We start from the raw sequence: 22,354 nt of genomic DNA, 5'->3' as shown, positions 1-22,354 counted from the left end.
TTACAATTCCTTGACTGGCTAGAATCGTAAAATTTTATATTTCAAAGGAGGACTTTTTGGCCCATTGTGACTGTGTAGTCTCTCTGGAAGAGTGACATTTTCATCTCCTCCCAAACATTTATCTCCTTTCCTTTTGAAATTTGTTCTACTGTATTTGATTAGACATTTAATTACCTAACAGCCATTGTATATCAAAGTGAACTCTTACTGTTTCCTTTCATTCATTTGTTGCTGATTATTGCCTTCTAATTATGGTTTGCTAAATAGAACAATTAGTTTTCCTGTATTCACCTTATTAAAGCTGTACATAATTCTGAATACCTGTCAGAGATAATGGGAGATGCAGATGCTGGAGAATCCAAAATAGCAAAGTGTGGGGCTGGATGAACACAGCAGGCCAAGCAGCAACTTAGGAGCACAAAAGCCGACCTTTCGGGCCTCGACCCTTCGTCAGAAAACGGTCTGATCGTCATTGATGAAGGGTCTAGGCCCAAAACGTCAGCTTTTGTGCTCCTAAGATGCTGCTTGGCCTGCGGTGTTCATCCAGCCCCACACTCTGAATACCTGTTAGATTTCTTTTCACCCTTCTCTGCTTTAAGAAAGGGTTAGTTTCCTCCATTGTAATAACTGAAACCTCTCATTGTCAAGAGGATACAATGAATCTCTTTGTATTTGCTCTATGATTTTGGCATTGTCCCTCAAGTAAGATGCACAGACTGGACACACCATTATAATAGGAACCTAATCAGTGATTTGTTTTAATATAGCATCATCCCTTTGGTTTTGTCCTGTGTTATGATTTGTATTATTTTTATTACAAACTCTACTCTGATCGCCACAATCCTTATTCATACCGTGTGCTATGCCTTGTTTGCAGCATCTTTGTCCATATTGGCAGTGGTGAGCTTTGTAGTTGGCTGACTGTAGGATTGATTGCTATGTAGAACACAAATATCAGTACTTCACTGAAGTATATCAGCCTGGATCTGCACTTTCTACTTCTCTTAGGGGAAGTGAACCTGGGAGCAATTTGATGAAAGAATCTCCTGCACATTTCCTTGCATCTAATCAATAGACAAAAATACTTTAGAAGGGTCTGTTTCCATGCTGTTTGAGTCCTGATTCTGTAAGAGCTGAAAAGGGAACACGAAGAGCCAGTTAAAGAAAACAGTAATTGCAACTTTTTGTTTCTTTGGTTGAAAATAATTTGAATCCGAATTTTGAAATCTGATTAGATTTTTATTTGCTCCCTTTCTCTGTAAGATTGTAAATCAGGAGATTAAATATGAGAAGGAATCATTTGAGGAATCTCCTGTGTGTCCACTCACGAGGTATGGCATTCAAATATTGCTGTAGTAACAACAAGTTGTGATGTTTATGAGAGGTCTATTTTTTACGTTTGGTCAAAATTGCTAGTTGTTTTTCCTGGAAGTATAATTTTTAGAACTTTTCAAATTTGTTATGCATTTGACTTGGCCATCTGTTGGTTTCAACATTTAAGAACCCGTCTACTTGCCACTTAGCAAATATAGGTGCCTTTTGAGCCCCTGTTTCTGTTCTTTGCCTGCATTGATGATTGGGATGTGATGCGTCATTAGACCATCTACCTAACTGAAATCCTAACTGAGATACCATGCTAACTGTGTACCATATCATTTTTTAGTAATATAATTTGTTTATTTTGGACGATTGCTGTGACTTCTGGAGGCTGACTGAAAGGGCATTGGGAGAGTCAAATTGAAATTAAATGCTCAACTGGCTGAGAAGAGGGCCCAGAAAAAACTGAGGCTGGCAATTTGTGTACCTCAGCCCAGTGTCTTCCTCTGCAGCTAATGTGCAAGAATGCCACACCAGACAGTGCTTAACATAATTGTGCTGTGGTGCTTAATTCAGTCAACCCAATGAAGGAAGAGTGCCACAATCTTTAGATTGCTTTTGCAAAATGTGGCATCTTCTACTTTCTGTACATTTGTCAACAGAAGGTCTTTTCAAAACACAGAACGGAAACTTGTATTCACAGCTATCTATATGTGTAGTCTAGAGGAATCTTTGCAACACTGCAGATTTCCCAATATTTTCTACTTGCTTTTTGGTTTTGCAATTAATCATTCTGGCATTATGAGATTATGATGTTAATTTTCACTGACTCAGATTTAAACCTTTTGTGTCTCCTAAAAAGGCTGGATGCTGCAAATACAATTGCCCGAGCTGATGTGCTGAAGTCACTAATCGATTCCACAATGACACTTGTACTCCCTTTCTTCTGTGTGTCATACACTACCAGCAATTATGACTTTGCTGCACATCTGTCTGGAATGATTAACCAAGCTGCATTGAAGCTACATAGCAGTGGAGTGCTTATTAATTGCCAAGGAAACCCTGTGGACCATTCTGCAGTCTTCCATTCTGAAGCTGGGTATTTTGAAATGGGACTAGATCGAGCTGACGCTAGTTTTGAATGTAACTCAGGCAATGATCTGGCTAATGTTCCTGCCAGTAGAGAAGCTGAATTCAGTAAAGTGTTAAAGGTACTATGGGCACTTTGTATTCAGGTGGATAAGGGGCTAAGATTGTATGCATCTTGCATTATGTTAACTGACAATATTGTAGCTGTATTTCAGATCCCCCAACATGAATTCTTGGGGAATATGCAAAGTGTTATTTCTCAAATGCAGATAGTACTTTCTTTTCCCTGTTCAGAAATTTTGGAAATAGACTTTGAAGTGCCAGAAATGTGTCTTTTATTGAAGTTGAGGACCCATGGTTGTTTCTTCTTCATTTCTGATTCCCAGAATCTCAAAGATTTCTACTTGTGTTTAAAAACTGTTCTATATCAACAATCAGGATCTATTTCAAATTTGCCTATCCCTGATAATGGAGGACCGCTTCTAAAAGACTTTATTCTTCAGCTTCTGCAACGTCATCAGTTCTCACTGAATGATACTGAAATTAAAGGTAGTTTTGCTGCATATGTTTTGATCAGAGATAGCCTCATGATGCAAGATCAGTTTGAAGTGTTGAACCCTTCCCTTCCAGATGTGGATGTGGTCAGTGCCACTAAATTGAAGTCTAAGAACTCTCTGTATTCTGAAATCTGTTCACTAATTCTTCCAGGGAAAGAAGAGAATCTCAAACCTTTGTACATACCTTGTCTGCTGTTTTTGACAGCTCAGAATCTTTGTTTTCTAAGGATAGATTTTCGTTTCGCAGCTAAAAGGGATCCTGATTCTGAAAAGGAGGATGCAAAATGTCCATTTAAGTTGAACAGAGTTCCACTGGCTACATTGCTTCTAAACCAAAAGCACAGATCCCATACTGTGGAAACAGTTGCATTTTCAGATGGCCATGTACTTGAATTCTTGATTGGATATCAACTTGCAACTGCAGTTTTTGTGCTGCCTCATGAGAAGTTCCACTTCTTACGACTGTTCAGCCAACTGAGAGCAAGCCTTCAGGGCGTCAAGTCGATTGTGATACGTAGAATTTCTCCAGATCACAGCTGCTTGGAAAAATGTTCTGCAGATACCATGAGTCAGTCTCCAGAAACCAAAAGGTAATTATGTGACAGTCGATAGTTCAATCCAAAATGAGTTTCTTAAGGGAGATAACGTAAAGTAAAATGTCTGAAAGAGTCTCCTCAACCCCTCCCTTCCTTGTAACCAAACATATTTTTGCACGTAGAAAAGTAGGAGTAGCTGTCCTGGAGATCTTTTGACTGATATTGATTAATTTGTATGATTTGTTAATGGATTGTGAATAAGCTTAAGTAATTTTTGAAGTGGAATATCTGCCTTGCTGCCTGGTGAACTTGAGTCTTGATAGCAGAGTCTGGGGAGTATTCTTGATGGTGTAACTTACTATGCACAGTTACTGTATAAAATCTATCAAATTCAGTGCATACGTTATACTTTAATGCAAGGTAAGGTTTTAACTTCTGAATTGGAAATGGAACTTGACTTACAGCTAGTAAGTGTTAAAGTAGCAACTCAAGAACAATCTGTATTTGGCTGTTGATCAAGTAATTGATGAGTAGAATTATTTACATAGAAGCTTCTGCCGATACATAATTCGCAACATTTGGTTTACAAACATGCCCGTAATTAACCCAAGACTTTAAGCTAAAAGAAATGTAGAAGCTGAAAAACTGAAACAAAACCAGAAATTGCTGGAAAATCTCAGCCAGTCTGGCAACATCTGTAGAGAGAAATCAGTTAATATTTTGGGTCCAGTGACCCTTCTTCAAAACAGTTCTCACAACAGATCTGCTGAAACTTTCAGCAGTTTCTGTTTCTGTAATCCAAAACTTTGTTTGTTCATAAAATCCCTGCAGTGTGGAAATGGGCCATTTGGGCAAACAGATCTACGCCCACCCTGCAAAGAGCATTCCACCCAGACTGACCCCTTTATCTTATCCATATAACCTTGCAATTCCCATGGCCAATTCACCTAACCTGCACATCTTTGGACTGTGTGATGAAACTGGACCATCTGGAGAAAACCTATGCAGACACGGAGAATGTGCAAGTTCCACACAGATAGTCACCTGAGGCAACAATTGAACCCAGGTTCCTGGTGCTGTGAGGCAGCAGTGCTGACCAGTGAATCACCATTTCACGCAGTTCTGGTGTTGAGTGAGGTAACATGATGGATAACACATTGCTTTAAATTTTAATATTAAAATTCCTTTTTGATAGCAGAAGGCTATCTTAGTTTTGTGCTTGTTTAACTCTGTCTTTGCAACACTCTAACTTCTGTCATGTACCTTTTTGTCATCAATAATTTAGTTGGTTCCTCCAGGTTAATAATCACAGCAAACTATATAAACAATACATGCACACACGTGATTCATGAAAACTGTTTCTAGCAAGCTAAACAGTTTGAAAGATTTGCATTGAAATTTAGAATGTTTAGGTGTTGCAACGTTCGCCAATTTGCCGATCAAGTGTATGCTATTGTCACCCTCCTGTTGAGTCATCAAGTTCAATCTCATGTCTGCACATGATTTTAAATTTTAATTTTTTAAAAAAACTTTTTAAGCATTATCGAGACAATTGCTCAGCAATGACTGCTCACTGCCACGTAATTTGGGTTCTGCAGCACCACTCAGCTTCTGACTTCATTGCAGCCTTGATCCAAGCATAAGTAAAAGAGCTAAACTCAAATGAGATGAGAGTGACAGCCCTTAATAAGTTGATTAAATGTTGCGTCCAAGAGGTTCAGTGAAACCGGGACAACCTCACCATTGATTATAGCAACGCCTGACGTGAAGATGGTTGTGGTTGTTGGTTAGTCACCACCATTCCAGAACATACTACAGGAGATTCTCAGGATGGTGTTCTAGACTCGTCCATCTTCAGGTGCTTCATCTGTGACTTTTTCTTTTGTAAGCTCAGAATTGGGATTGTTCGCGCAGTGTTTAGCACAATTTGTGACAGCTTGGGTACTGAAGCCATCCGTTGCCATATGCAGCAAGGCATTCACCAAGTTGCTTACCATCCTTACTTGGAAATTTGTTGCCAGGTTTCTTTAATGTTGTTGGGTCAAAATATTGGAATTCCCTCCCTGGCTGTATTGTGAATCTACAGCAGATGAACTGCAGTGTTTCGTCAAGGCAGCTTATCAATATCTCCTTGAGGGCACCTAGGTAAAGGCAGCAAACGCTAGCCCAGTCAGTGATGCCCACAACCATGAGTAAATTACTTTTTAAAAAAAGATCTGGACAATATTTGGTCTTGGGCTGATCAGAGGCAACTAACATTTGTGCAACTCAAATGCCACGCCAGGACCATGCCCAATAAGAGAGTCTTACTGTCACTTCTGAAATTCAGTGACACTGCCATTGTTGAACCTCCCAACTGTCAACATCCTGGGAGTTACCATTGACCAGACACTAAACTGGATCAAACATATAAACATCATGGCTACAAGACCAGAGTTGAGCCTAGGAATTTCTGCAGTGATATTCACTCACTCGTCCACTTACTGTCTTCTCAATATGTGCCCGTCATGTACAAAGCACTGGGGAGTGTGTAATGGAATATCCTCTATTTGCTTAGATGAGTGCAACTCCAATTTTGCAGAGGTTCAACGCCATTTAGATCAAAACAGCCTGCATGATTGCCTTCCACTTTGCTCCTTTTAAAAATTTAGTCTCTCATTCACTGACGTAAGGTGGCAACAGTGTCTGCTGTCATCCAGATACATTGCAGAAGCAGAGTATCCTTCAGTTGCATCTTTTAAACTGACAATATGTACCACCTCAAAGGACAAGGGCAGCAGGAGCATGAGAGCACTGCAGCCTACAAGTCTCACTCCAAGCTCTCCCCTATCTTGATTTAGAATTTACTCCTGTTCCTTCACTGTCACTGGGTCAAAATTCTGGGACTTGTTTCTTAACAGCACCGGGTGTACCTACCTACAGTGAACTGCAGTGATTCAAGAAAGTATTTAACAATCACCATCTCATGAGTAATAAATGTTGACTTAACTTGTGCCCACATCCAGTGAATAAGAAGTGTCACTGCATTCACAACAGTTCTTGACAGAATTTCAGTCACCTTTTTAGTGGAAGAAATCTTTCCTAATCTCCACAGAAATATTTGTTTTATCTTTAAACCTACGTCTACTTTGGGGTGGCGCAGTGGTTCAGTGATTAGCGCTGTTATCTCAGCACCAGGGGCCTGGGTTTGATTCCAGCCTCAGGCGACTGTTTGGGTGGAGTTTGCATGTTCTCCCCATGTCTGCGTGAGTTTGGGTGGGTGCTCCTGTTTCCTCCCACAATCCAAAGATGTGCAGGTTAGGTGGATTGGGCACACTAATTTGCCTGTAGTTTTCAGGGATGTGTAGGTTATGTACGTTAGCCATGGGAAATGTGGGGTTACAGGCACCAAGTAGGGCAATGGGTCTGGGTGTGATGCCCTTCGGATCGTTGGTGTGGATGTTTTGGGTTGAATGGCCTGTTTCCACGCTGGGAATTCTATTCTACTTGTTAACACCTTGCTGACGATTGGAAACAGTTTAATCCATAACTATAATCTTTCATAGCCTTTTTATTTAATAAACTAGATTTCACTAATGCTTTCTCTTCCCCAGCAAACTCCCTACAGTGAGCATGGGGGTGAAGGAGTGGCAAAAAGCCTGGGTGTCAAACTATAAACCCTGCAGTCCTGCTAAGACATAGGAAATTAATGCTGTACCTTGTACATTGATTCTATACTCACCCTATAATAGGATGGCCATTCACTCTTCAGCATGTTCCAGTTATGGTCTAATCAAGATCTTATCTATTTGAATTGCCTCTTAGTTTTTGTGCAAAATGCGCTTTTGAAGGAATGGTAACATTACTTCTGTCTCTGCATTAAAATGTACTTCTGAAGATCATTGCATATAAGGTAACCTAATTTTTTGGCTTGTATCCCTGTACTTAGTTTCTAAGTCAGTGATTTCCTCCAAATGTTTAAGGCAACATTTTCATCAAGACTTGTTCTGAATTTTTTCACCTGTGGTATATAGTTAGTGTTTTTGTATTACAAATTGATGCACAAGATTAAGCAACTGTGTTGTCATACCAATTCACAAGGATTTAAAATACATCCAGCACACGGAGCACTGCACTTGGTAATTGATGCAGCATAAATGAAAGGATCTTTCAAAGTTTCAGTATTCAACTTGTATGCCACTGTGTGTGGTAATTAAACCGTAAATAGTTCAGGGCAGGAAGTAGTTTGAGAAAACAAGTTTTTGGAAGCTACTATTCCATTGCACGTGGATTGTAGAAATTTACTTTCCATTGTTTTTTTCCTCTCTCAGTATCTTCATTAAGTTAGTTCTATTGCCTGGAACATGTATTCCTTTTTAAGTCTTCATATTTTCTGTCATATTTTCTGTTTTTATACAGCACCCAACCAAATGTCAGGTCAGAGATGAACCTTTCTCTGCTGTATCCTTCAGAGGCACTGCTGCAGAAACTAACTGAAGAAAACCAATGTCCTTTTTATCTTTCTGCTTCCCAGCCCCTCTCACATTTGGCAGGATTGAAAGGAAGAGCCATTGTGGAATATTTTCACAATAGTGTAGCTGAGGTAATCAATTTACATGTTTGCCTTACATACAAGTGGATATCCTTATTGCTCAAGCCATCATAGATGATGCCATTTGGACATAAACAGTGGCAAACATTTGAACTGCTATGGTAATCTTTGATGGCTTGAAATTCCTTACCTGAGGCTGGGCTTTGACAACATGAAAATAGTGCTGTTTTTGAGTGTGTGTATGTGTATTGTTAGAATTGCCTTATCCATATTTACCATGTCTATCTTTCACTGTCATGTTGGGGAATTATTACGAATGTTTGTTATGCATCATGAAATCATGTCTAGAATAATAGAATGCCCTTGTCCTGTATTGTAACCATTTAGTCTATTGTGTTTTTTGCCAGCTGTCACAAGCAACTCAGCTGGTCTGTCTCACCTGTCCTTTCCTCATACCCCAGAATACTTTTCTCACTTTATGCTTGTGTTGAATTCCTTTCTGAAAACCGTAATCAATTCTATCTCTTTTAACATTGATTTTCTGTGCCTTTTGGCTCTTGACCATTCCACCAATGCCAACAGCTTCTCCCTACTCTGAACAGGTCCCTCATGATTTTGTACAGCACTATCCATTCTACTCTTAACCTTCTCTCCTGTAAGAACAGCTCCAGCTTCTCCATGGTATACATATGGCAAAATCTCTCATCCCTGGAGCAATCCGTGTAAATCTTTTCTATATTCTATCTAATACCTCACATTGTTCCTGCCCTCAATTAGCAACACTTCTGTAGTTGAATATGAACCAGCATTTTATAAAACTTCTCCTTAATTGTTTTGCTTTTGTATTCTGTGCCTCTGCATAAAAGTCTAAAGATCCTTTATGCTTATTTAACTGTATTCTTAACCTTAGCCACTTTTGATGATATGTGCATTTTACCCCAGGTGTCTCTGTTCTTGCATCCCCTTTAGGATTTTACTTTTTTATGCTGCTACTTCTCATTAATCCCATCAAAGTATATGCATCATATTTCTGAACATTCAGGTTCACCTGTCAGATGTAGACCTATTTTTAACCAACTTCTGTGTTCTCTTGAGACCCTCATAATTTGTAGAAAGACTACATCAACTACATTAAATCAACTACATTATTCTCAACCTTTTCTGTTACTTCATCAGGAAACCATAAGGGTTAGTTAAACATTATTTGTCTTTAATAAATCTATGCTGACTTTCCTTAATTGACCCACAATTGTTCAAGTGACTGTTTAATTTTAAGTATAATTATTACTGCAGCCTCTCCAGCAACCAAGGATACTCTGACTGCTTGGTTGTTGATAGGCTTATCTTTCTTTGACCAAGTGTGCAAAATTTAAAATTCTCCAGTGATTTGGCATGACCCCTCTATTGAAAAAAGATTTGATGGTGGCTCATTGGTGTTGTGAGTCAGCAGTGCTAACCAGGGACCAGGATTTGATTCCACCATTGGGCAACTGTCTGTGTGGGTTTTCTCCAGGGGCTCCGATTTCCTGCCGCAGTCCAGAACTGCGCAGGTTAGGTGGATTGGACATTGGAACTGCAGGGTTACAGAGATAGAGTGGAGGGAAGGAGGTGGATGGGTCTGGGTTTGGCTCTGGCTCTGTGTTTGATGCTCTTTGGTGGATCAATGTGGACTCAGTGGGACAAATGGCCTCCTTCCAAACTCTGGTGATTCTGTGATGCTATTGGCCTGTGCTTCAGCAATTTCCATGCTTGCTTAAGCCAGTATCTGCTGATGCAACCTAACTGGTTTTGATGGCTTGGTAATTTTGAGGACAACCAGCCTTTCTAATATCTACTGCTCAATCAATGTTTAGCTAATTTAATTATCTTGTTCCATAATGACTTCAACAGCATCCTTTTCCTTTAGTAAAGATAGATGCAAGATACCAATTTACTACCTCAGACCTGTCCTCTGCCTCCATGTGAAAGTCCCTTTTTGGTGCCTAATTAACTCCACCCTTTCTTACTAACCATTGCCATTTATATAGCTACAGATGTCTACCTTATTTACTTTTTTTACTTCCTTTGTTAATGTTCTATATACAGCCTCATTCTTAGTTGCATTCACCAACCTGAGATTTGTCATATGCAAACCCTTTCTGCTTCATTTTACTTTTTTTGTCATTCTGAATGTTTTGGTTTATTTATCCTACCTTTCTTCCTTAACTTCAACCATCTTGTTTTCAAAAGCTCTTTAATTTGTATCCACCAATTGGATGTGATAGGAAATGTTTTTCCTGTCTTTTGTCTGTTTCACATAGTAAGTTTCCAATTCAGTTCGTTTATTTGACTTATTTTGATGCCTGAGTTACTTCTTTAAAATTTGTGGTTGCATTTTTAGAATGACCTTCAATGCATGTATATTTGTTGCTGATGTATTTGCATTGTTAATTCATAGATCAAATGTTCGTCCCCTCAGGAATTTGGCTTGTTAGTTTTTTTTTGCGTAATTGCCATCTAAGCATCAGATTCTGGTTAACTAGAAATTTGTCTGGAGTTGATTGATCACTTGGACCAACAATTGATATGTTAAATGCTATTCGGTATGTTGAATATTGACATTTCATCTAAGTAACAATACCAGCAAGGCTACAAGAATTTTATAAAAATATGTTGGCTTGTGTTTATTCTTGCGCAGTTTAACTATTTTATACGACTGTTATAGCTTTGATATTTTTGTTCAGGTTAGGTTTTACAATCATAAAACAAAGAACTGCAGGTATTGGAAATCTGAAACAAAAACAAAATTTGCTGGAGAATCTCAGGTCTGGCTCCATCTTTGGAGAGAAAGCAGAGTCCATCTTTCTTCAGAACTGTTGACTCTGCTTTCTTTCTGCAGATACTGCTAGACCTGCTGAAGTTCTTGAACAATTTCTGTTTTTATTAGTGCTCACTTTTGATTCTGAACTAAATTATCGAATGAACCTCCGTATTAAGCAGTATGCCACTTCATATTATTTAAAGAAATTCTGGATGTTTATATCCAGTCTGTATCAAAGTTGAATCTGGAACACTTGTGTAATAGTGGTTACTTCCATTTTTTTAATTGTTCTGCAAAGGGGGAGGTGTTGGCCTAGTGGTATTATCACTGGTCTGTTAATCTAGAGACCCAAAAAAATGTTCTGGGGGCCTGGGTTATAATCCCTGTCTCAGCAGATGATGCAATTCGAATTCAGTTTAAAAAAAAATTCTGGAACCAGGAGTTTACTGATGACTATGAAACCACATTGAATTGTTGAAAAAACCCATCTGCTTCTCTCTAAGAGATAATGGGAACTGCAGATGCTGGAGATTCCAAGATGATGAAGGGTCTAGGCCCGAAACGTCAGCTTTTGTGCTCCTGAGATGCTGCTTGGCCTGCTGTGTTCGTCCAGCCTCACATTTTATTATCTGCTTCTCTCTAATGTCCTTTTGGGAAGAAACTGCTTTCCTTAACTGGACTGGCCTACATTTGACTCCCAACTCTTAACTCCCCTCTGTGCAATTAGGGGTGCGCAGTGACCCCCTCATCCTGTGAATGAATTTTTGAAAAAGCAGGCCTATTGTGTGGAAGGGTAGAGTTTTTCCAAACTGAATCTTTGATGGCTAAAGGCAAAATTGAGTGAACAATTTTTTAGTTCACATCTTTTTAGGTACTTCCTTTTCTTTATTCTCTATTTCACCAATTTTTCATCTTTATACTGTTGCAGGTTGAGAATGAGGAGCTAAAGCATTTAACTTGGTCTTCAGTTGTATTTTATAAATGTTCTGAGCTTGAAGTGACTGCCTGCATAATGCTCTCAACCAAAGCACTGTATTTTGTGCTGGATGATGCCATCACTCAGCTCGCTGATCAATCTGGTAGGATTAATTGTGTTTATTGGAATACCCTTGCCTTATATAGTAGCAATTAGCTGCAATTTCGGTTTCTTGCAAATACGAGTTATGTTGTCTGATTTAGAATATGAAAATATCTTTAGGGTCTGAATAAATAATGAGCCTTAATGGGTTTTAATAGGTCTTAATTAATAATAGTACATTGTTGGTCACAGATGGGATGGAATCACTTGGCTGATTTAATCTGGATGCCTTGAAATAATGCTGAAAGCAATAATAAATTTGGAAAGGAGTTTGGGATACATCTGTAAAGGAGAAATTTGCAGGTCTGGGGAAAGGGTGGGGGTTGTTTTTCATTCGTTTGTAGGGCTCGGGCATTGCTAACCAGCCAGCATTTTGTTACCCTTCCCTGGTTGTCAGGTAAGATTTAGCTGAAAAATACTCATTAAATCGCTTTCAAGGTTAGACCTCCCAAAATTTTATAATCCAGTCGACGGTAGTTGTGCTTTTCTTTCCAAATTCTATATAGAAGTCAAGTTCGACTGGCTGTCGTGAAGCTGTCTGTTCCAGCAAAGATAAAACAGCCATTAACTGCTGCACGAAGTTTTATTTGTGGTTTGGCTGTCTGTGGCCAGGTTGCCCTTTGAGAAGGTGGTGGTGAGCTGCCTACTTGAACTGCTGCAATCCATGTCCTTAAGTAGATCCACAGTGCACTTAGGGAGGGTGTGGCAGGATTTTGACCCAGTGACAATGAAGGAATGGTGATAGTTTTCCAAGTCAGGATGCTGAGTGGCTTGGAGGGAAAGTTGCAGGTGGTGGTGTTCCCATTATCTGCAGCCCTTGACCTTTGCGATAAAGTTGATAGTTACTTGGGAGAATGCAGACGATATGAGAAAAGCCAGCGTAGATTTGTTAAGGAAAATCATATTGTGAATACTGGCTTGCAGTTTTTGATGAGGTAACTGAGAGGATTGTTGATGTTAATGATATAGCCTATATAGACTTCAATAGAACATTTGTTAAATGTTAGCAATGACTTGTGAGCATGCTTAAATCTTGTGAGATAAAAGGGTTAGGAGTGACATGAATACAGAATTCACTGAGTTAACAGGAAACAGTTGTTAATGAATGTTTTTTAAACTCTAGGAAGGCTTGTATTGATGTGCCCAGATTATATAGACTTTGTACACAGAACAATTTCAAAATTTGTGAATAACATAAAGCAGAAGTACTGTGAACAATAAAGCAGATAATACAGAATTTCAGAAGAATGTGGATTGGTGACATGGGTGGGCAGATGGAATTTAATGCATAAAAATGGTGGTCCATTTAGACAGGAGGAATGCAGCAACACTTGAAAAGAAGAAGTAAAATTCTAAAAAGGAAACAGGAGCAGAGCACCCTGCCAGAATTGGTTGAGAAAGTGGTGATACTGGAGGAGCAACACCTCATTTTCCACCTTGGGAGCCTACAGCCCGATGACCTTAACATTAGAATTCACCAGTTTTAAAATCTCCCAACCCCGGTGCCATCTCATGCCCAACCCTCACCACCTTGACCTGACAGACCCTTTTCTATCATCTTCCCCACCTATACGCACTACCCTCCCACCATCCAATCCCGGCTACCCCGTATCTGCATCCAACCTATCACCGTACCGTCTGGCTTTCCCTAGCCTCACCCATCCTCCTGCCTCCTTGACCCGACACACACTGTCCATCTTCTCTCCCACCTATCCACACCACTCATCCCACTGACCAATCCCCATCACTCTCCACCTGCACTCAACTGTCATCATCCCACATACCTTTCCCCAGCCCCACCTTTGCTGTTTGTTACCCAGCTCCCTTCCCCCTCCCCATTTCTGAAGAAGGGTCCCAACCCAAAATGTCCAGTTTCCAATTCCTCTGATGCAGCTTGGCTTGCTGTGTTCCTCCACACTGTTGTCTCTGACCCCAGCATCTGCAATTCTTCTTATCTTCAAGTGGTTAATAAAGAATGAACAAAAACAAAGTTGCTGGAAAAGCTCAGCAGGGCTGACAGCATCTGTGGAGAAGAAAATAGAGTTAACATTTCGGGTCCAATGACCCTTCCTCAGAACTGATGGTGGCTGGGAAAACGTCAGTTTACATGCGGAAAGTAGGGAGGTGGGTGGGGTAGGGAGTAGATAAAACAGTAGTATCCAAAGACACAGAGAGAGAGAGAGAGACAGAGAGAGAGACAGTTGGACACATAAAGCAGTTGCTAATGATCAGGCTAGGAGAATGAATAGTTGTTAATGGGGATTGTTCGTGACTAACAACAGGGGGTGTGTAATGGCAGGCTATGTGGTAACAAGGCCTGGTGTGTGGGGTTGGGGGCTGGCACTGGGAGAGTTTAGGCCCTAAAATTATTGAACTCTGAGTCCGGAGGGTTGTAGGGTCCCCAGGCGGAAAATTAGGTGTTGTTGTTCCAGCTTGCGTTGGGCTTCACTGGAACATTGCAGTAAGCCAGAGACACAGATGTTGGCCAGGGAGCAGGGTGATGCATTGAAGTGGCAGGCAACAGGTAGCTCAGTGTCTTTTTTGCGAGCAGAACATAGATATTCTGCGAAGCGGTCGCCAAGTCTGTGCTTCGCTTCCCCAATGCAGAGGAGACCGTATTGTGAGCAGCAAATGAGCAGACTAGATTCTGGGGAGTGCAGGTGAAGTGTTGCTTCACGTGGAAGGTATGTTTGGGCCCTTGGATACTGGAGGGAGGAGGTAAATGCGCAGGTGTTACACCTTCACCGGTTACAGGGGAAGGTGAAGTAGAGTTGTGGGGAGCTGTTGGGGGTAAAGGAAGTGTGGACCAGGGTGTCCCGGAGGGAATGGTCCCTGCGGATGGCAGACAAGGGAGGGGAGGGGAATGTGTATCTGGTGGTGGCATCTCACTGGAGGTGGTGGAAATGGTGTCTGATCTTCTGGATGTGGATGCTGGTGGGATGGTAGGTGAGGATAAGGGGAGCCCTATCGCTGTTGTGGGAGGGAAGAGAAGGGGTGAGGGCAGAAGTGCGGGAGATGGGTCCAACCTGGTTGGGGGCCCTGTCGACAATGGAACTGGGGCAGCCTCAGTTGAGGAAGAAGGTCGACATTTCGGAGGCTCCCTTGTCGAAGTTGGCCTCATCTAAACATATGTGATGGAGATGGAGGAACTGAGAGAATGGGATGGAGTCTTTACAGGAAGTGGGGTGTGAGGATGTATCGTCCAGGTTGCTTTGGGAGTCAGTGGGTTTGTAATGGATATTAGTGGCCAGTCTATCTCCAGAAATGGAAACAAATGTCGAGGAAGGGAAGGGAAAAGTCAGAGATAGACCAAGTGAAAGTGAGGGCTGGGTGGAAATTGGAGGCGAAACTGGTGAAGTTTTTCAATTCCAGACGAGAGAGGGAAGCAGCAAAGCTGATATCATGGATGAATCGGATAAAGTGTTGTGGGTGGGGGACAAAGTAGGACTGGAATGTTCCACGTACCCCACAAGGCGACAGGCGTAACTAGGCCCCATGTAGGTACCCAGGGCAACCCCTCTTACCTGAAGAAAATGACAGGAATTGAAAGAGAAGTTGTTGAGGGAGAAGACAAGCATGGCCAAGTGGAGGAGGGTGGTGGTGGGTGGGGATGCTTTAGGCCTTAGCTCCAGGGAGAAGTGGAGAGCCCTAAGACCCTCCTGGTGGGACATGGACGTGTAAAGGGATTGCACGTTTATGGTAAAAAGGAGGTTGCTGGAACCGGTAAACTGGAAGTTTTGAAACCAGCATAAGGCGTCGGATGAATCATGGATGTATGTGGGTGGGGATTGGACGGTGGGGAGAAGACTGAGCTAAGGTAGGAAGAAATGAGTTCTGTGGGGCAGGAGCAAACTGAAACAGTGGGTCTGCCCAGACAGTCCTGTTTGTGGATTTTTGGCAGGAGGTAGAAATAAGCTGTGCAGGGTTGGGCGACTATTAGCTTGGAAGTGGAGGTGGGGGAGATCACCGGATGATTTGAGATACTGTAACTGTAGTAGATACGATGCCTGATGTGCCATGGTGGGGTCATGGTCTAGGGGCAGGTAGGAGGAGGTAGCTGAGAGCTGGCACTCAGCCTCTGCAAGGTAGAGGCCAGTATGCCAGACTACAACAGCACCACCTTTATCGGCAGGCTTGATGACAAAGTCCGGGTTTGATCTGAGATAGGTTGGATTTGTTGAGACAAATGTCTCAAATGTCATAACATGTCATTAATCACCTCAATTTCACTCCCCCTCTCAGCAAATCCAGCCTATGTCCCTCTGAACTTCAGTGCACTCGGATCTAACTCTGATTTTGTCTGACCTTCTCTGCATACAAACTGATGTTTTCCCAGCTACCATCAGTTCTGAGGAAGGGTCATTGGATCCAAAACATTAACTGTTTTCTCCTTCACAGATGCTGGCAGACCTGCTGAGCTTTTCCAGCAACTTTGTTTTTGTTCCTGATTTACAGCATCTGCAGTTCTTTCGGTTTTTTTTGGTTAATAAAGCATATTGTGTTGTCTCTTTGTTAACCAAGACATAGAGTTCAAAAGCAGGAAAGTTATATCCAACCTGTTTAAAAATTAGTTTGTCCTCAAAAGGAATCCTGTGTGCAATCCTGACTATTACACTTTAGGAAAATGTCAAAGCAGGAGAACATGAGTGCAGAAAAACATGATGACAGAGGTTCCAGGCATGGAAAACTTCAGTTACCGAGAAAGACTGGAGAGGTTGGGGCTGCATTTTTTAGAGCGGTGAATGGTGAGAAGAGATTTGATGGAGCATTTAAAATCATGGTGGGGCAGGGCGTTGGAAGCTGTTCCTCCTGTGAGAAGGATTGAGAACAAGAAGGTAGGTTTAAGGTAACTGGCAAAAGAAATGATGGACTTGAAAAGAAAACTACTTCACGCAATGAGTTGTTGACATCTGGATCTACTGCCTGAATGCTGGATGCAATTTCAATCATGCATTTTAAATGGTGCTGAGTAAGCTGAACTAACTGCAAAATAGGCACCATTATCTTGTTTAAAACAAACAAACAAAAGCATCCTGGATCTACATTTACACTGCAAAAATCAACAAAGTGGTTTCTTCACATGTTTGCTACATAATACCATCTGTCATTATACACTAATGCCTTCTGAATGTTGTACCAGCTCTACCTTAACGAGAATAAAACCTTTGGACAACTGTCTCGGAAATACAGATTAACTTGGGAATACAGAGTGAATAAATATATATGAATACATTAAGATCACCAGTAACATTTAATGACCTGTTTTCATAAATTTTTATTAGGGTGTTGGGATGAGCAACGGTCTTTCGACTCTGAAGATACCCGTCTGCTGCTGTCCTTCTGCTTTGTCCTAAAACTAAACGATCTGCAGTCTGTGCACGTGGGCCTTTTTGATCAATATTTTCGCATCACTGGTAAGTCAATCCAAATTTGGCATTCAGTAGCTCAGACTTGCTAGAATCTAGAAAATATCTAATCTTATTTTGTCACTTTCTATAACAGTACAACTATGGTAAGTTTCAGATGCATTTCTTAAAAATCTATTGACATTCTGGCAAAGTGATGCATTGCTGATAGATGTCACTCGTACTCTTTGAGTTTTAATGCTGATATATAGTTTGCAGTTTCTCTTTATATAATAAAGTTCAGTCCTTTTAAACAATAAAATTCTTGCAGTTCAAATTAATTTCCTTTATCTTGTTAATCTTGCAGCACAGAAGGAGGCAATTTAGCCCATCATGCCTGTGCCAGCTCTTTGAGAGAGCTATCAGAGTCATCCCACATGTCTGCTCTTTCCCCATCATTCAGTCCATCCATTACTTTGTCAGGTAGTTCATTCCAGATAAGAAAAAAGCCTCACTGTTCTCTTCATGTTCCCTCTAGTTCTTTTGCTAACTGTCTTAAATTCGCGTTCTAATTACTTACCTTTCCTCCTTTTTCACTGTCTATCAGAATCCTTCATAATTTGTCATATCACTAGTAATTTTCCAACTAAAACTTATGCTTTAGACGACTTGACTCTTTTTCACATAATTGCCCCCTCGCCCCTGATCACTTTGCTCTGCACTGTAAAACTTGTAACTTGTTACTGCAGCCTTTGAGTACTGTGGAGCGCGATAGTACCAATGTTGCCTGCTCGTGGTATTTGTATCAATTCTTAGTTAATTTTTGTAGAACAGATCAGACTCCCTGTTAATGTACATTTTTGTCCAATTTTTCTTTAGGAGTTGGCCTATGCGGAGAATTTGTGAACTTTCAAAAAAATCATTCTTGCAGCAATAAGTTGACATTTAATAAATGTGCTTTGTCATCAAAACACAATCAGTGACCACTGTTTTAAAAAAATCTTTACTAATGGGAAAAAAATGCTCTTCAGAATGAAGGGAAGCGGTATTACATTTAGGAAAACAATGCAGTTTCTTCCTAGATTTGACAAATCCAACATTTTTTTAAAAAATTGTTTCTTCATTGTGTATTTTTAACGTTTGATCTAGGCCCATCTGCTGAGCACATTGTTGCTTGCCTGACCAGGGACAGCTATACTACACACAACTTTGTGCAGCAGTTAATGGCTGTTTTATCTTTATTGGAACGGACACCTTCACCAGAGCCAGTAGAGCTTGATTTCTATACAGAATTTGGAAAGAAAAGCACAGGTACTGTCGACTGCATTATAAAATTTTGGTTGGCCTACCCATCAAAGCAATTTAATGAGTATTACTCGGCTAAATCTTATCTAAAATCTGTAATTAGTCCTTTGGTTACACTCGCCCTTTAGTGATTTGCAGAATAGAAACTGCTGGTTTATTTGTGCATTAGTTCGTAGAATATTTTGTGTGTTGTATACCAAAAATTCTGATGATCTGCAACTGATACTTATTATCTGGACATCAAATGAACTGCCACAGTTTATAATGGCTGCCTGTGAAAAGCCAGTTGAGGATCATATTCAATACCTTCAAATTGTCTGGACATTCTTGATGTAAAATTTCTGACTGTTATATCCTATCAGATTCCATGCATACATTTGGTGCTGATAAAGACTGACAATGTAAACTGAATTTAGTGCAGATATCTGAAGATAATCATTCAACCAGTTTTCACTGTTGATACGTAGTCCTCATTACATTTGGAGTTAAATATTTTATTAGGTTTTTTTATAATTTACCGAATAGTCTATTCATTCCACCTTGTGCACAACATGGATATCATTTTTATTGGTAAATGGTTATTTTTGAGGTTCATAACCCCACATGGTCTTTCCTAATCACACGTTCATTGACCAATCTATCTGTACCAATAAAGCCACGTCGCTGTGCACTGCAGAAGTGTATTTAATGACATACTTTTGTCTCCTCATCTGTTTGACTCACTGGCAAGTTTCTGTTCTTTGCAGCAACGCTGATTGCCATGAATTGCAATTTCACACATTACCCCTCCATTTAAGGCAAAAGCTAAGTTGCAACAATCTTCATCCAGAAGTACCATATGGATTATTCACATCCACCATCTTCAGAGTTCTCCAGCATCACAGATATCAGTATTCAGCCAACTTAATTTATTACACAGGGTATCAAGAAACAGTTAAAGGTTCTGTATACTGCAAAGGCTATGATTACATGATGGCAATAAAATCTAAGATGTGTGCTCCAGAACATGCTGTGCCTCTTGCCAAGCTGTTTGAGTACAACTAAAACACTAGAACATACCTGACAATATGGAAATTTGCCCTAATATGACCTGTACATACACTGGATAGATTCAACCCAGCCGGCTCCAGCTGTATCAATTTTTTCTTAACCATCGGTGAAGTAACTTAGAGGGTCATCAATTGTATTATCAAGCAGCGATGACTTACTGTCTGAGCTCTGCAAGGGCCACTCAGCTTCTGACCTCATGACAGCCTTCATACAAACATGGGCAGAAGAGCTGAATTCCAGAGATTAACTAAAAGTAACAGCCCTTGACATCAAGGTTGCATTTGACCAACCATGGTGTCTTGGAACCCTTACAAAAATTGAGTCACTGGAAATTGGGAGGGGAAATATCTGCTGTTTCAAATCATACCTGACACACAGGCAGATGGTTTGTGGTAGTTGGAAGCCAGTTGTCTCAGCTCTGGGACATCTTTGAAGTAATTTCACAGAGCTGCATCCTAGGCCCACCCAGCGTCATGACCTTTCCTCCATGATAAGGTCAGAAGTGAGAATGTTTTCTGATGTTTGACACCTCAGATACTAGAACAATCCATGTCCAAATGCAGCAAGACCTAGAAATATCCAAGTTTGGGTTGACAACTAGCAAGTATCATTCATGTCAGACAAGTGCCAAGCAATAGCCATTTCCAACAAGGGAGAATCTAATGATTGCATGATATTTACTGGAATTGCTATCACTGAATCCCCCACTATCAAAATCCTGGTGGTTACCACCTGATTAGAAACTGAACCAGATTGACAACATAAACAATGTGGCTACATGAGCAAGGAATCTTGCAGCAAGCAGCTCTCTACTGACTCCCAAAAACCTGTCCACGTCATCGACAAGGCATTGGTCAGGAGTGTAATAGAATACTCCTCCTTTGCCTGGTTGAGTGCCGAGGCAACAACACTACAAGTTGACACTATGTGGACAGAGAAATATGCTGGGTTGGCACCTCATTCACAAGCATTCATTCCTTCCCCCACCAGTATTTAGCAGCAGTGAATACCGTTTAGAAAGTGCACTGCATAAATTGACCAAGGCTGCTTAGCACCTTCTTAAACACATGACCACTGCCATCTAGAAGGACAAGGACTGCAGTACATGAGCATCACCTGGAGGTTCCCCCTCAACCCAGTCACCTTCCTGACTTGGAAATATATTTCACATTGCTTCTTGATCACTGGTCAAAATCCTGAACTTCTTGTAAGTGTTGTGTATCTACTCCCATATAGCAAATTGCTGAAGTGCTTCAAAAATGCATATTGTCATCACCTCCCAAGGATAACAGGGGTGGGATGTAAGTGCGGATCCAGCCAGTGTTACCCACATTCTGTGAATGAATTTTTTAAAAAAATGCTCACTGCATAGAATTAAGCACTGCTTTGGCTAATTTTTAAAGACTTAATTTTGAGTGAACATCATTATAGTTTCTATTTAAAAGGGTGACTAAAGAGAGTCACAGCAACAAATTAAGTTAAACTGAATTGCAAGCCAACATATTAATGTAAAATAAGTTAATGTGCAAGGGCTGTTTATAACCTGTGTGCATCTTTTCTGAATAGGTCAAATGGAAAATTATGAAATTGTACACTCCAGAGTGAAATTCATTTATCCAAGTGAAGAAGAAGTTGGTGACTTGACTTTTATAGTAGCAGAGAACATACAGGAATCAAATAGTCTCCAGACATCCAACATACTTTTGTATGTTTTAGCATTTCAAGTAAAGTTTCTGGAGACCCCTTCTCATACTGGCAAAAGTTCTCTACATCCAAAGACCTTAATTTTGACTAGCTACGATATGCTTCTATTTGAAGAAGATTATGTCAGTTATCCATTGCCAGAATTTGCAAAGGAGCCTCCACAAAGGGATAAGTACAAATTAACTGATGTCAGAAGGATCCGTGATCTTGATCGTGTACTCATGGGTTATCAGACTTATCCACAGGCCATCACATTTGTGTTTGATGATGTGCAGAACCGTGACCTCTTAAGTGACATGATGCTTGACCATTTTGAACATCCACTTAATGCCTCTTCTGCAAATAAAAAATACCATTGCAATGCTAGCACTGAAGTTCAGTGGTGTCTGTTTGTAGCCAGTCCTGAAAGTCGTGAGAAGCTGATTGCATTGCTTGCTAGACAGTGGGAACTGCTTTGCAGTAGAGAACTGCCAGTTGAACTTACTGGTTAACCTTTTGTTGATCCCAAGTATGTCCAGTATACTGTAAAACTAAGTTGTACTTATGATTAATGGTTATTTGTACAGCACTCTTGGGGATTGTAAATACCATGGGAGTCAGACTAGTTTCTTTTTGATGTTTAGGGCTTTTAAAGTTTATTTTTTACAAATTCAGTATAAACAAGTTGTACACACTTACGCATCCTGCTTTTGTGCAATATAAACTGAACATAAAGGTCACTATAATATGTTATGCTTGTATGTTTTTGAAATATTAAGTGCAATGTTTATCTAATGGACAACTTTGTAGCATGCTGCTATAATGAATTTGCAATAAAGTTATTGGTCCTGGATATTTTTTTTAAAAATGGTACTTCACTTTAATGACATTTTTATAGTACTTAATGAATAGTTTTCTATTAGATTAATCCACATTTATTTACGTACTACTGTAAAATTAGTGGGACATAGATTCAAATTAATTTGTTCTGTTATTCTCTATCTGTGATTGGAAGGTTATGCAGCAGTGACGAACTAGTAATCCAGAGGCTCATGCTAATGCT

The 22,354-nt window shown here is 40.3% G+C and overlaps 1 protein-coding gene across 5 annotated transcripts in view; it reads left to right on the top strand.

The window, feature by feature from the left end:
• Window positions 1–22,144, top strand: part of nisch (nischarin) — a 67,355-nt gene extending 45,211 nt beyond the window's left edge. Inside the window, exons 15-21 of one of the 5 annotated variants that reach the window (XM_048547503.2) lie at window positions 1,264–1,331; window positions 2,180–3,553; window positions 7,898–8,081; window positions 11,759–11,909; window positions 17,191–17,322; window positions 18,403–18,564; window positions 21,175–22,144. In XM_048547503.2, the coding sequence (XP_048403460.2) occupies window positions 1,264–1,331; window positions 2,180–3,553; window positions 7,898–8,081; window positions 11,759–11,909; window positions 17,191–17,322; window positions 18,403–18,564; window positions 21,175–21,803 (2,700 nt within the window). In that variant the 3' untranslated portion in view covers window positions 21,804–22,144. Of the gene's footprint in view, window positions 1–1,263; window positions 1,332–2,179; window positions 3,554–7,897; window positions 8,082–11,758; window positions 11,910–17,190; window positions 17,323–18,402; window positions 18,565–21,174 lie in introns of those variants that run through there. The other 4 variants (XR_007249230.2, XM_048547505.2, XM_048547504.2 and 1 more) reach the window with 4 other exon arrangements.
• Window positions 22,145–22,354: the final 210 nt, after the last annotated feature.

The sequence above is a fragment of the Stegostoma tigrinum genome, chromosome 11, assembly GCF_030684315.1.
Source record: "Stegostoma tigrinum isolate sSteTig4 chromosome 11, sSteTig4.hap1, whole genome shotgun sequence".
Classification (NCBI taxonomy): domain Eukaryota; kingdom Metazoa; phylum Chordata; class Chondrichthyes; order Orectolobiformes; family Stegostomatidae; genus Stegostoma; species Stegostoma tigrinum.
This window is presented reverse-complemented; position numbering and strand designations above follow the sequence as displayed.